General features: G+C 34.7%; 1 protein-coding gene across 2 annotated transcripts in view; it reads right to left on the bottom strand.

The window, feature by feature from the left end:
- The window catches only part of EDEM3 (ER degradation enhancing alpha-mannosidase like protein 3), a 60,741-nt gene that overhangs the window by 16,109 nt on the left and 31,381 nt on the right, over positions 1-13,251 (bottom strand). For both annotated transcript variants that reach the window (XM_072648398.1, XM_072648399.1), the window contains exons 7-15: positions 12,798-12,932; positions 10,327-10,432; positions 8,681-8,778; positions 6,665-6,790; positions 5,171-5,254; positions 2,998-3,081; positions 2,526-2,650; positions 1,420-1,585; positions 983-1,137 (exon numbers count right to left, since the gene is read on the bottom strand). In XM_072648398.1, coding sequence (XP_072504499.1) covers positions 983-1,137; positions 1,420-1,585; positions 2,526-2,650; positions 2,998-3,081; positions 5,171-5,254; positions 6,665-6,790; positions 8,681-8,778; positions 10,327-10,432; positions 12,798-12,932 — 1,079 coding nt within the window. The remainder of the gene's footprint in view (positions 1-982; positions 1,138-1,419; positions 1,586-2,525; positions 2,651-2,997; positions 3,082-5,170; positions 5,255-6,664; positions 6,791-8,680; positions 8,779-10,326; positions 10,433-12,797; positions 12,933-13,251) is intronic.

The following is a 13,251-nucleotide window of genomic DNA, read 5'->3' as shown; positions in this document are numbered from 1 at the left end:
TTTGGTTCTTTAATACGTAACAGAGCCTTAAGGTAAATATATTCTTTTTTTTTTATTATTATTTTTTAATGTTTAACAATCACTGCCATACAATTGAGATTTTATCCCCCCCACACCTACCCCCCACTACCCCCCTCCCTCCCCACGACTGCATACAATTCTGTATAGGTTCTACATTCCTATTAAGTATATTTTCACTATAGTCATGCTATGTAGTAGGTAAATATATTCTTGTTAGAAGATTATTTATATGCCTGTGTCATTTTGTCTCAGATTATCAGTATGATTGCTAGAAGGGACTGAATTAGTTGCCCAGGGTTTTTGTTTAGGGAATTTGGGTTTTTTCCTTTTTAATTAGTAATTAATATTCTCAAGATTAAAACTGACAGGAACGGACATAAAATGATGACTTTATCATCCTCAGCACTCAACAATTCTACTACAAAGAATTTTTTTCCTAAATCTATACAAAGAATGTTTAAGGTTGATATGCATTTATCCAGTCCTACTTTGAATTACAAGTATTGTACATTCACTTCAAAATTGTAAACTCCTTGAAAGTAGAAGCCTTGCTTTATTGATCTCTGAACTTCTCTCATTTCCTAAAAAAGCAATCAATAAATATTTCCTGAATGAATCAGTGAATGAACTTGACAAAACTACCTTGTATAAAACAGATGATATATATAGAACTACATATAGAACAGCTACATATTGACAGCTCAGTTATTAATTTTTCCATTAAAAAATGACAGCACTGACAAAAACGCCCTGATGTTGCATTTCATATATGTGTATGATAAATAAAATTTTTATGTTGGAAACAGAAAGAGTTACTAGTTATAACTACACAACTATATATTTTCCATGAAACCATTACCATTCTAGCCATTTTCCTAGGTCTTCTACTAGATATTACCAACTCCTTTAACTACTCAAATTTCATATTAATTTTTAAAAAATGAAAAACGATCTATCTTACACTCTGACAACACCTCTAGGACAGCTTTTATCCACCACATTTTTCAAGGGTTCACGAATACTCTGGGCATACATTGGGTCATTTGGGAAGAGAATCTGAGTATTTGGACATGTCCAGTCAAAGTTACTATCATCCAGTTCTGTATATTCTGTAGTCTGTAAGAAAAATACATGTTAAAAAAAGAAATTAATCACTCCTTTAACGTATCATGATCTAGTAAAATAAAACTTTGCCCAAGAAAGACAACATTCTAAAAAACGACTGCAAAACAATTAGCAATAAAATAAAACTTTTGCAGCAATTTTAGCACACAGAGACTATATCTAAGTGAGAAAAGAAAATGTTCTAGTCAAATTAAATAACCCCATTAGTAGATTTTTTCTTTTTGGGTACAAGTATAAATGACAATAAAATATTTAATTCACAAGGTAACTCACTGAGTTTTTCTTAGAGACCGTTTGATTTGTAGTAGAGAGCCAAAGAGGTAATAGATGAGCTTCTGTTGTAAAAATGTAATCTTCTATATCAAAAATAATATCTTCTTTATCAGCAAACAGTAGGTAAAGATATTTAAACATTTCAGCCAAGAAGAAAGAGTCCATTCTAAAAATATAAAAAAATAAAATTTCAAAACCTCCGAATTTCCTAGTAGCCAATACAAAGTCACTTTTTATCCATATGTAACCTAATTTAAAATTTCCAGAGGGACTCCTGAAACGTTGTAATAATCCCAGAGTGGCACTGCTACCTTTTTAGCTCCAATGTTGTTTGAGACAAAAAAAAATCAGAATAAATCACAGTGTAACAAAGATGAGAAAAGAGAAACAGGACTGCTTCTCCTAGTCCTACTAAAGAGTTTAGGAGGTTTGTCAGTGGACCACATAGCAATTACTAGGCAGTGACTTTACCTTCAGTCAGCTTACAGAGAGAGAAAATCTAACCTCTGTGGACTTCCTAATTGGATTATTCCTGTACACACACACACACACCATACACACAAAATGCTCACATTTTATTTTAAATGTTAAAGAAAATGCTACTGGGTCAAAAATCACATAACCAGGACAGAGATACAAAACAATTTTCTAGACTTACATAAGCTCCACAAAACATCTTATCTCCTTTACACTGTGAAATCAGATCTCTGAGCTTATAGGTTTCTGTCTAAAAGAAGCCCTGAGTGAAGGCTTCTTCTGTGAGGAATGCATATGCATTTTGACCTTTATTTAAACATAATCCTATTTATCCTGCAATAAACTTGCTACTTAGAAAAACTACCCAAATTCAGATCATTTTGTTTCTAAATGCTAAAAGAATAGAATATACTCACTTCTGATACCAATATTGTAAAATTTAAACATTATTAAATTATTTCAAACAGTACAGAACTGGCCTACAAAAAGTCAGCAAGAATAAATTAAATTAGGGCTTATTTCCTCAAGCAAACTTTGTCAATCTGATAAATTTATTTGAACACTAGTCCAAGTTTTTAAATTTGTGTCAACATAAACTTGAGGAAAAGGGAATCCCAGGAGTATTTTACCTATCCTCATGACTTCCAGTTCGAACATCCTTCATGGCAGCAAACCCACAAGGCACTCTAGCATATTTATTTAAATTTTCAATAAGAGTTTTCCCTACTTCGAGGTAGTAAGGATCCCCTGTAGCCTATTAAAAAGAAGAAATATATATTATGTATAAAATATGCCACAAAATCTATTAAGTAGAATCTATTTCTAAAAATGATTTATGAGTCCAGTTAAATGCATAAAGTTCTTATAAACACTTCTTAAATAAGCAAAACAAAATTGTTTCACTTTATAGTATGGATGTTCAGACAGAACAGATGATGTCAACTATGATATCTTCTAATAACCATGTGTTAAAAAGTTACTGTGATACATTCAACCGAAGAGATATTCAATGAGGATTCTGAAAATTCAACTGTCACTTTCAAACAAATTATATAAGAGAAACTAAGGATAAGAGGATAAGGGAAAAGAAAATCATCTTACTTTATATAAGAAGTAGGTACTTTCTGCAAATTCTGGCCTTAAAGGATGCTGAGCCCAGTGTACTCTGAAATCTGTAGTAAAAGCCTAAACAAAATTTAAAAATATACACCAGATAAAATTTAGATGTTAAAAACCATAATAAAAATAGCAAACAGTTTTAGAACAGCTAACAATACTACAGATGATATACAACACTCAGCTAAAAACATAACATAAATATACCATGTATTAACAGAAAAATAAATGTTTCCTTAAAAAAAATTTTGACCTTAACTGATTCAAATTTATAAGAATAAAATAAATGATCAAAGATATGAACAGGCAGTTTTCAAAGGGAAAAAAAAAATCCAGTCAACAACCATACCCAAAAAAATGTTCCAATCACTAATTGGAAAAATGTAAATGTAAAAATATAAAAAGTCATTATGAGATTCCCTTATATGGATTAGACTGGTAAAGATGAGGAAAAGGACAAACATCAGAAGGGGTGCATGAAAGCAGGTCCATGAGTATACTGTTGGTGGAGCCGTGAATTGGGAAGGCCATTCTGGGCAGCAAATCAGAACTATGCTCAAACTAATCTGTATTATTAATCTGTATACACTGTTTGACCATGCTACCCTCTCTACTGGGTCTATACCTCAAAGAAATTAAAAAGGACAAGGACTTATATGTGTATAAAAATATTTACAGCAGCTCTTTGGTGATTGCTAGAAACTGAAAACTAAGGGGATATTCTTATTGGGAAATGGTTAAATGAATTGTGCTATATGAATGTAACATTACTATGCCACAAGAATTTAGGAAATGGACGGTTTCAGAGGAAACCATCAAGACCTCTATGAAGTGACGCAGACTGAAAAGGACTCCCTTACCACTGCCCCCCATGACACTCCACCATCTCCCGACTTTGGCCATTTTCACTGCTTGTCTCCAACAGAATTCTTTCCTTCCTCATCTCCATCTCCCATCATCCTTCAAGTCTCAACTGAAGTTTCACCTTCTACAAAGTCTTTCCTAGTCCTTCTTAATCTTAGTGCCTTGACTCTGAGATTATCTGAATTCCCTGAGAGCAAGAATTTTGTTTTTTCCCTTTCTTCGTATCCTCTCTGCACTTAGCAGAGTGACTGGCACATAACAGGCACTTGATAAATGCCTGCTGACCAAGCGAACTAGGAGACCAATTTACACAAACTTCAAGAGAGTTTTTAGAACTCTAATCAATAAAACAATTCTAGAACAAACAAGATGAAACACACCACTCACCTCATGTCAGAGAGATGATGAATTTAAAATATAATGAGACACACATTTTCAAACATGGCCAATGTAGGAATCTGTTTTGTCAGACAATCCACTCAATATTTTTTTTAAAAAGCATTTAATGGGGATAGGGGGCGAGAACAGATTAATAAAAGAAAAAATATGTACTCTAGAAGAGGTAAAATTAAGTAATATAAAAACAAAATATCAATAAAATTTAATATTTTTTAAGAGGGCAATTTACAACCAGAAAAAAAATAAAAACTTGTGATGTTTAATGACTGTCATAAAAGCTCTTTATCAACGGTTATATTTCCACAGATTTACATGAAATTCCTAGAAAAAGTTACTTAAAAATTTGTGATGTTTAATGAGTGTCATAAAAGCAATTTACAACCAGAAAAAAAATAAAAACTTGCGATGTTTAATGACTGTCATTAAAGCTCTTTATCAAGAGTTATATTTCCACAGATTTACATGAAATTCTGAGAAAAAGTTACTTAAAAATCTGTTCCATATAGAAGCAGAGAAAATGATAGGAATATATCACCAAAAAAATTGTAGATAATGAAATCAATATCCTTGAGAGTTTTATACTCTTAAAGAATAATTAGAAAAAAAACTAAGCTTTTCCACACACAGTGAATGAACCACTTAAGTTCTTCAAAGAATTTCTACCGAGCAGCTAACAGAAGTTTTAAGACAAGACTATCTATATACATGTAACTGTATAAAAAACCAATGACTTCTCACATTGAGAGGACTTCATGCATATTTGTGGCTGTGAAAATTTAAAAATACAAATTTAAATAGAAAAAAATTACATTATAATATCTATACCTTCCCACAAAATACTACTTTTTTTCTTTTCGAAGTAATTTATTGTAATCCCTGTGATCTTTTTACTCACCTCTGGAAGAAAATTGTGCTTTTTTATCACCTGATATAACATTTCATGAGTTTCAATAGCAGGTCTAATGTCTCCTTTTAAAACCTAGAGTCATAAAATAAAATTAATCTATTATACACATTTTACTACCTAAATCATCTGTGTGATCAGTATCATGCAGAACCACGCAAATTAATTTGCTCAGTTTTTAAAAATGTGAATAATGACCTTTCTTGCTTAAAGCCCTTTTACAGGCAGCTCTTTAACTATTTGTCCCTGTTTATCATTTGACATGGTTCAAGAAAAGCTGTTGCTGACCCTGTCAGAGACAACACTGGACTACACAATTCATTCATTGATGATCTATTCCAATTTGGAAGATACCAGTAGAAATCAGCAACTAGCTAAAGGATATATCCATCTAGAAGTCTCATGGTCTAAAAGTAGTCAGGTTAGCTTTGCTGCTTTAAAGTATGATGTTATTAACACCAAGGTCCATGAGTCCAAGCCCTATGAGAGACAATAGGTTTTAATGGAAAACAATATATCCACATAATTAAATACCAGAGTCATAAGTCCTGGGTTTAAAATGTAGCTTGCCTACTGACTATGAATTTGGGCAAATCATGTCATCTCTTTAAATGAGGGTGTTAAGATAACTTCTAATGGTCCCTTTCAGCTCTAAATTCTATGCTCACATAAAAACAAATTTGATCTTCTCTCAGTCCCTCCTCCTTTCATCTTTCTGTCAATGGCACCATCATTCTCTTAACTCATTCATGTCCAAAAACTTTTTTATTCACTACCAAATACGGTAACCGAATACTATCTATTCTTCCTGGAAAATCTCTCATATCTGCCTCCCATTTCTTCTTCTTTCTTACTGGTAACATTTCAGACCAAGTCTTCAGCTCTTTTCTCCTCAGCAGCCACAACTACCAAAGACCTGACAAAGAAAGTTCCCAGCAACAAAGTCCTTGGTACCATCAAATGGTTCAATGTCAGAAACTGATATGATTTTATGAAAGGAAAGGACTTGAAAAAACATGAATTACTCTCTGTCTTGCTTCTGTATCCCACCAATAGACCTTTCCATCTGATTTGCAGCTGGAACTTCTTCTATGTGTTTTCTCTACCTATCAGAATCTGAGCTCCTTAGGTTTTTCTATTTGTATTCTCAAAGCTTATTTATTATTCGCACAGTACATCGGAGTAGCAAGTGTTTAACAAGTGCTTTTTCTTTCATTCACTTATTCATCCATATATTCAAAGACATGTTACTACCATCATCATCATCCACACCTAATGCAACAAAGGAGTAATGTAGACGGCACCTAGCTTTTGACCACAGTAATTTGTTGCTTCATTTACATTTCATTATTGTTTATATTAAAAAATAAGAATGAAACCATTTTCGGTGATTGTTGTTTTTAGAGATCATAAATTAATATGAATATTTACTTCACTTTAGTGGTATGATTTAATTCTATTTGTAAATACTCAATTTCTCTTTACCTGCAGACCTGGAAAGAAGGCAAGCAAAGAGTCCATCCAAGTTCGAGCATTGAGCATTGGTTTGTGGATGTGCACATCAAGCAGAAGAGGAGGCTGGCTAATGTATCTCATTATGGCATCATAGTGCTAAAAAAAAAAAAAAAAATCAATGCACATTTCATGAAATCAGTCCAAGAGAAAGAAAAAACATTCACGAGCTATTACAGACAATGGATGCTCAATGGACCTCAGGAGGTCCGATTACAGAGAGGCAGCAGAGAAAGAAGATGAGTTCCAGAGTCACAGGGCCTAACTTCAAAACCTGCCACCAATGTTTGCAACTATATAACCTAGGTTAAGTTCTCATTGAATATCATTTTCGTTATCTTTAAAATGAGGGAATCTGACTGGATGGACTCTAAGTTATGTCTTCCCTCAAACTGATGATCCCACAAATGAGCCCATGTTGGAATAAAAAGCATAACTTTATTTCCTAAATGAGAAAAATCTAAAAATGAGTCAACTTCAGTGCTGAAAATTTATTTTAACAATTTTGATAGAAATCGTTCCAAATTAAAAGTATATCCTTCCATACTTTCTCAAACTGAATATGTAAAACGTAAGTTAACTTTTTTTTGATGACTGAGGTTTCACTAACATGAACATAAATTTCTGTGTCACTGAAACTGGGACGCCCTCGAGGGCTAATGAGGTGCTTGCGTATTTGGTTCTTAACCTGGGCTCCGTGAACTTAGAAAAGTTCCAAATAACTACATTTCAGTATAATTGGTTTGCTTTGTAACCCTACAGATGTGCATTTTGGTGTTGAAGAAGATTCTGAGAAGGGGGTCTCTAGGCTGCTGATCCCTCAGTGACTCTCCTGGCCTCTACACTGCATAGCTGCATCAGTTCTCTTTAGACCTCTGGAGCTGGTCCTCTGCCTGCCTGCCCACAGTCTGGCGTTCACTGCCCATGTTACTATTTCTTCTTCCTGCTGAACCTGCTTTTCTCTTTCTCTCCCTCCGGTTTTCTTTTTCTTTAGTCTCTTTTTTATTAAGGCTAAAATAAGAAAAAGTTTTAGGGTCACTGAGTCCTCTTAATAAGAAATAGTGTGATGGGGGGCAAAATGTTGGGCGGAGCTAGGAAAGTAGAGCAAGAAGGAAGACCTGCCCTGTCTCTGACACTTCTTAGCTGTGTGATCCTGAGCAAAAGACCCAATGTCCAGGTGCCACAGGGAGCTACTTAGATCTATCAAGTCACAGACAGACTGGAATGTAGGTAGGAGTTCCTTACATCAACAATGCCTCTGTTAATACAGTTAAATATCACTGTATCTCCTCCTAAAATCATGTAAGTTCAGTAAGTTTGGTTGTTGTTCATTAATACCAGAATCACTCAGGTTGTAAGGAAAACTGAGATTTTAAAGAAAATATTTTTAATTCAGGAAAATATATTTCTTTGTAAGAAAAAGATTAGCTACCTAATTAGCTTGATTTTAGAAACTCCGAAGAGACTCAAAATATTTTAAATCAACTTTTACAAACTACTATAAAAATGCACAATGCACAAGAAATTTTTGAGAAATACTGTCAACAAGTGATAATGTTTGTCCTTATGTGGCAACATGAAGCAAAACTAGCCCCAAGTTACTACAGTGCAAAACAGAGTTAAGGTAAAAAATATCATTCATCTCAACATGTTCCCTTCTATAATCAAAGATAGAGAAAAATAGTAAGATTCAAATTTATCCATTTTCCCTTTATTAGCAATTCTGATAAAAGATCTAAACTAAAAAAAGAGAAACCAAAATTACTGGCTAAAATTAATTTTCAGGAATGTGTTTCAATTATCTACAAAAATCCAGTCCTACCATCACCAAGGCTAAAGGAGAGTTGCTTGTGTCACATTTATGTGAACAAATTAACTATGTGCCAAAATTTCCTAATGACATAAATAAAATTCTGTCAAAAACTGACAATTGACTTACTTTAAATTAAATCTAAAAACACCACACGTATGAAAGGTGAAAAAACTTACTGTGTTAAATCTTTCCAGAAAACTGTCATCCCCAAGCAAGACATAGGCTTTTAATAAATATTCATAATATGAATCAATTCCTGCTCCAACTCCACTGTCTACAAAAAAATGAATGCAAATAAACCTATTCAAAACAATTGTCAGAAATTATGTAAAATGCAAATGAGGTTACTTCAATACTTTACATAGGGCAAATGAGGATACGGTATGTGAACAAGGAAAATGGCACTGATGAGCACAGAAATAAAAACAACAGCATATCCAAGCAAAGCAGCATTTTTAGAGGTAATTTATGATTTTTGTGGGAGAAAAAAGTTGTGATGAATGAAAAGTGTTTCTCTAATAACATTTCAAAATTGAGAAATAAAAAAACCTATATACTGAGTTTCTATGATTAGGAAAAAGGGCTGATTCCTGGTGGGACACTAAACCAAAGCACCACTAGAGGGCGCCTTTGTGCTACTTTAAAAGTCATACTTCTTCGGCTCCACAGCCTTGCCTTCTGTAGTCACCTCTTAATTCTTGCTGCTCTTGTTCATGAGTCTGTGCTTTTTTGTTTACTTAGGATTACCACTGTTACTGCTGGTAACACAACTCCTCAGAATTAGGATATATAAAGAAAGCGGAGATTCCAACAAGAGTTGAAAAAAGCATTCTTTCTACCTTTTCCCACCTTTCTTCTATTTCCACGGCTTGGTCAGAAACTTTCTTTCTCAAGGTAGCAAAAGAGGCACCAACACTTCCCAGAGCAAGGACGTTCTGCCCCCTCCCCAGGACCTGTTCCTTCTCTGTCCCCTGTGTGTAGTGGGCCCTGCAGTCACTGCCTTGGGGGCACCTCCTCAGTAACCAGGGCAGGGGCAGAGCCAGCTCCCTTTGAGGTGCATGTTTGAGGCAGCTCTTACCACTCTTATCAACCCTCTGCCTAGGAGATGCAAACTCCCCTCACCAGGCCCTCTTTTTAACTTGATTCAAGGAGATTTTTCATCCAAAAGATTTGTTAATTACAATGTCCCTACAGTACCATACACACCACGTCTTCTGCCGCTGCCCCACTGGCTTTTACTCAGCTACCTAAACAAGGACCTTGTGCATGAGTTATTAAGTAAGGCATATCCTTTCGCCTCAAGAACAAACTGCCTTTACCTCAAGTTCCAACTCTGAAATAGCCCAGCCTTCTCTTATAACTCCCTTCATCTGAACTCCAAGTAACACAACTGTTTATAAAACTCATACGGTTGGCTTTCACTCCAATTAGATTTTAAGTCTCCTGAGAGCAGCGATATAATTCGTAGTTTGGGTGTCTTTAGCATCCAGCACACTGGGCCATAAGATGTTTTGCAGATGTCACCAGTAAAAATAGCAGTCAGTAAGCTCTGGCACTAAATAGAATTGCTAAACTATCAAGACTGAGTGTACTTTACTCCATGAGGTGGAGTTACACTCCAATGATAATACTTGAAGGAAGCTCCAGCTATCTTGTGATTTTTGCAAAAGCATTTTACATGGTCCTGGAGATGGCAAACAATTAAAAAAAAAACCCACAACTAAAGCCCTAAAGGCTGCAAAGGAAAAGACTGCTTCTATCATTCCTAAAACATTCTGAGAAGACAACGAAATTGTGAGGAAAAAACCTGCAACTCACATACCTTTGCGTACCCAGTCTCCGGTATGAATATTAATAGTTACTCCAACTAAATTACTGCTGCGCTGTCTTTTTTCCCAGAGAAAGTCAAGGGCTTTTCGTGCATATTCCTGAAAATAAAATAAATACATATATGAAAACTATAATTTAGCATTCTAGAAAGTCACAGTGATATTTTTCTTGAAAAGAAAAATACTAAAACACTACTACAGAATTCTCTTCAAAAGTCAGATTCATTACCCTAGTCAATTGAACAGGAATAAATGGCAATAAGGTAGTTTTCAGTGGTTAGAAAGAGATAGCAGCGGCTGACAGTTCTGAAAATCTGAACCTCTAAATTAATGTATAATCTTAAACAATTAGGGTTCATATACAACAAAATAGGAAAAATAGTTTGTTTTACATATAGGTACATATATTTACTGTTATATAATAATAGCTCTAAGTGGCAACTAGGTGGTGCAGTTGTTAGAATACCAGGCCTGGAATCAGGAAAATTCATCTTCCAGAGTTCAAATCTGGACACTTACGACTTGTGTGACCCCAGGGTCAGTCACTTAACCCTGTTTATCTCATTTTTCTCATCTCTAAAATGGGCTAGAGAAGGAAATGGTAAACCATTCCAGTAAAATGACAGAACAAAAAATAATAGCTTTAAGGTTTGTGAAGTACTGATCTATTCCTTACCACATAAATCTCACAACCCTTTGAGGAGGGTACTAAAACACTACTATCTCCATTTTAGTGATTAGAAACAGGCTGGAAGCGTTTAAAGTGACTTTCCTGTAGTCACATGACTAGTAAGGTTGGATGTTGTAATCCAGTTCTCTGCCTCTCTATCTTTCCCCTTGTTAAATAAAAGGCATTCCAAAGATGAAAGTCACTATGAAACAATTACTATTTAATATTGGCATAACTAAATAAGCCTCTTAAAATAATTTCCCCTACTCAAATACAAAAGCAAATAACTTTTTATAGATGCCATTTTGTGGAAAAGCATAATTTCTTAGGCAGGTCACCAAGTGAGGTTATCAGAGAGGTAACAGCATCTTTGAAATGCCAAATGTTAGACATCCTGGATCCTACTTATCTCAATGACAGATACTCTAGTCAATAGTAAATGAATAGATGAATCAGGCTTTTGTTTGGAAATTTCTAGACCTTTTTCTTGCTTTTACACATACTGGAAACTAAATAACTAATTTCAAGTAACATTTCATACACCAAGCAAGCCCTGTATCCCCCAGAATACATTTCACAATTAAATTATATTTCTGAACTTTTAAAATGTCATTTTGCCTCTCACCTCCATCTGGTAAATATATGCTACCTTAATGTTGCTTGGTAGCATGTGTAATATGCAAAATCCTAACAAAACATGTAACAACTCACATTTCCATAATATTTTAAAGGTAAAGGTATTAAGCCCATTTTATACATGAGAAAACAAAGCCTTATAAGATGAACGTCATGGCACCAGGTTCACAGACCCAGGATCTGAATTTGAATCTAGATATCCTGTCTCATTTGAAACTCAGCCCTCTTCCCAGTGACAAACTGTCTCTCTATATTTGAAGACTGGACCTCTCCAGATAACAGGTTACCTCATTACCTGCTTAAGCAATTAAAAAGGGTAAGAGATATTAGCTACTATCACCTCTTTTCCAATGTTAAGTCTTCTGGGTAAGGAGGAACAAAACCTCCCTTAGTACAAGTTCTCTTATTGGGCGTAACAGATTTAAAATGCAAGATCTCTGTTGTACTTCCAAATTTTTTGAGAAATAAGAGACATAGGCCAAGAGAATAAAGCAAAATACTTAACTTAATACTACCTCCCATATAAAGCAGAAGGTTACTGTTACTTTTAACAACATAGTTATACCCTACTGGCTGGCAATATTCATTTTTTCTTAGCATTCTTCTCCATGGTAGGATTTATATTTCTTTGTGTATTTTGTGTATCCAAACCATTATTTTTCCAAAAGTAGATTGCCTCCTGTCAATCATCAGGTCAGAATATTGGGGCAGCTAGGTGGTGCAGTGGATAGAGCACCAGTATAGGAGTCAGGAGGACCTGAGTTCAAATGTCACCTCAGACACTTGACACTCCCTAGCTGTGTGACCTTGGGCAAGTCACTTAACCGTAACTGCCTCATCCTGGGTCATCTCCAGTCACCCTGATGAATATCTGGTCACTGGATTCAGATGGCTCTGGAGAAGTGAGGCTGGTGACCTGCACAGCTCCCTTACTCAAAGCAAAGTCAAGTGCAAGTCATGTCATTATTTCTCTGATGGCATGGTCTTCTTCAGCAATGAAAGACAAACATACACACACAGGATTGATATAAGAATTCTATTGAATAAACAGATATAAAACTAAAAACAGTAGCCCTCTAATTAAGAATATTAATGAAACAAAAACAGAAAGTTAGTCAAACCCAATATCTAAGAGATCAAAGACCATGAAAAACAAACCTCAAATATTGATGTTCCTGTAAATCGACTTAGAGCAGCAAACTCAAGGATCAAGGTGCCTGCACATGCAGTGCAGGTATCTGTCTCTGTTCCTGTTCGAGCTTCTGGTTTTCTCATGCCAAATTTTAAGTTAATCTGAACAAAATGAAAAGAAAAGTATTTTAGCAATAAAGATACTATTTAACTCCTTGACAAGTGACTACTTTATTTTTCATAACAACTTTATTACTATGAAAATTAGATATGAAATAAATACGTATACAATGAAATTTAATCCAAACATCTGAGACATCTCCATTGGATGATATACTACATAAAATACTCAGGGGCACGATAATTTTAATTCCTTATGCAGCAAAATAAAAAGTTCAACTAGATTATACATGTTAAATGGGAAAAGTATCTTCTAACAAAGACATTAATGGATGAACCATTCAATAAAGGCTTGGGAACC

This window comes from Notamacropus eugenii, chromosome 2 (genome assembly GCF_028372415.1).
Source record: "Notamacropus eugenii isolate mMacEug1 chromosome 2, mMacEug1.pri_v2, whole genome shotgun sequence".
NCBI lineage: Eukaryota > Metazoa > Chordata > Mammalia > Diprotodontia > Macropodidae > Notamacropus > Notamacropus eugenii.
Note: the sequence above shows the minus strand (reverse complement) of the source record. Positions and strands in the feature narration are given on the sequence as shown.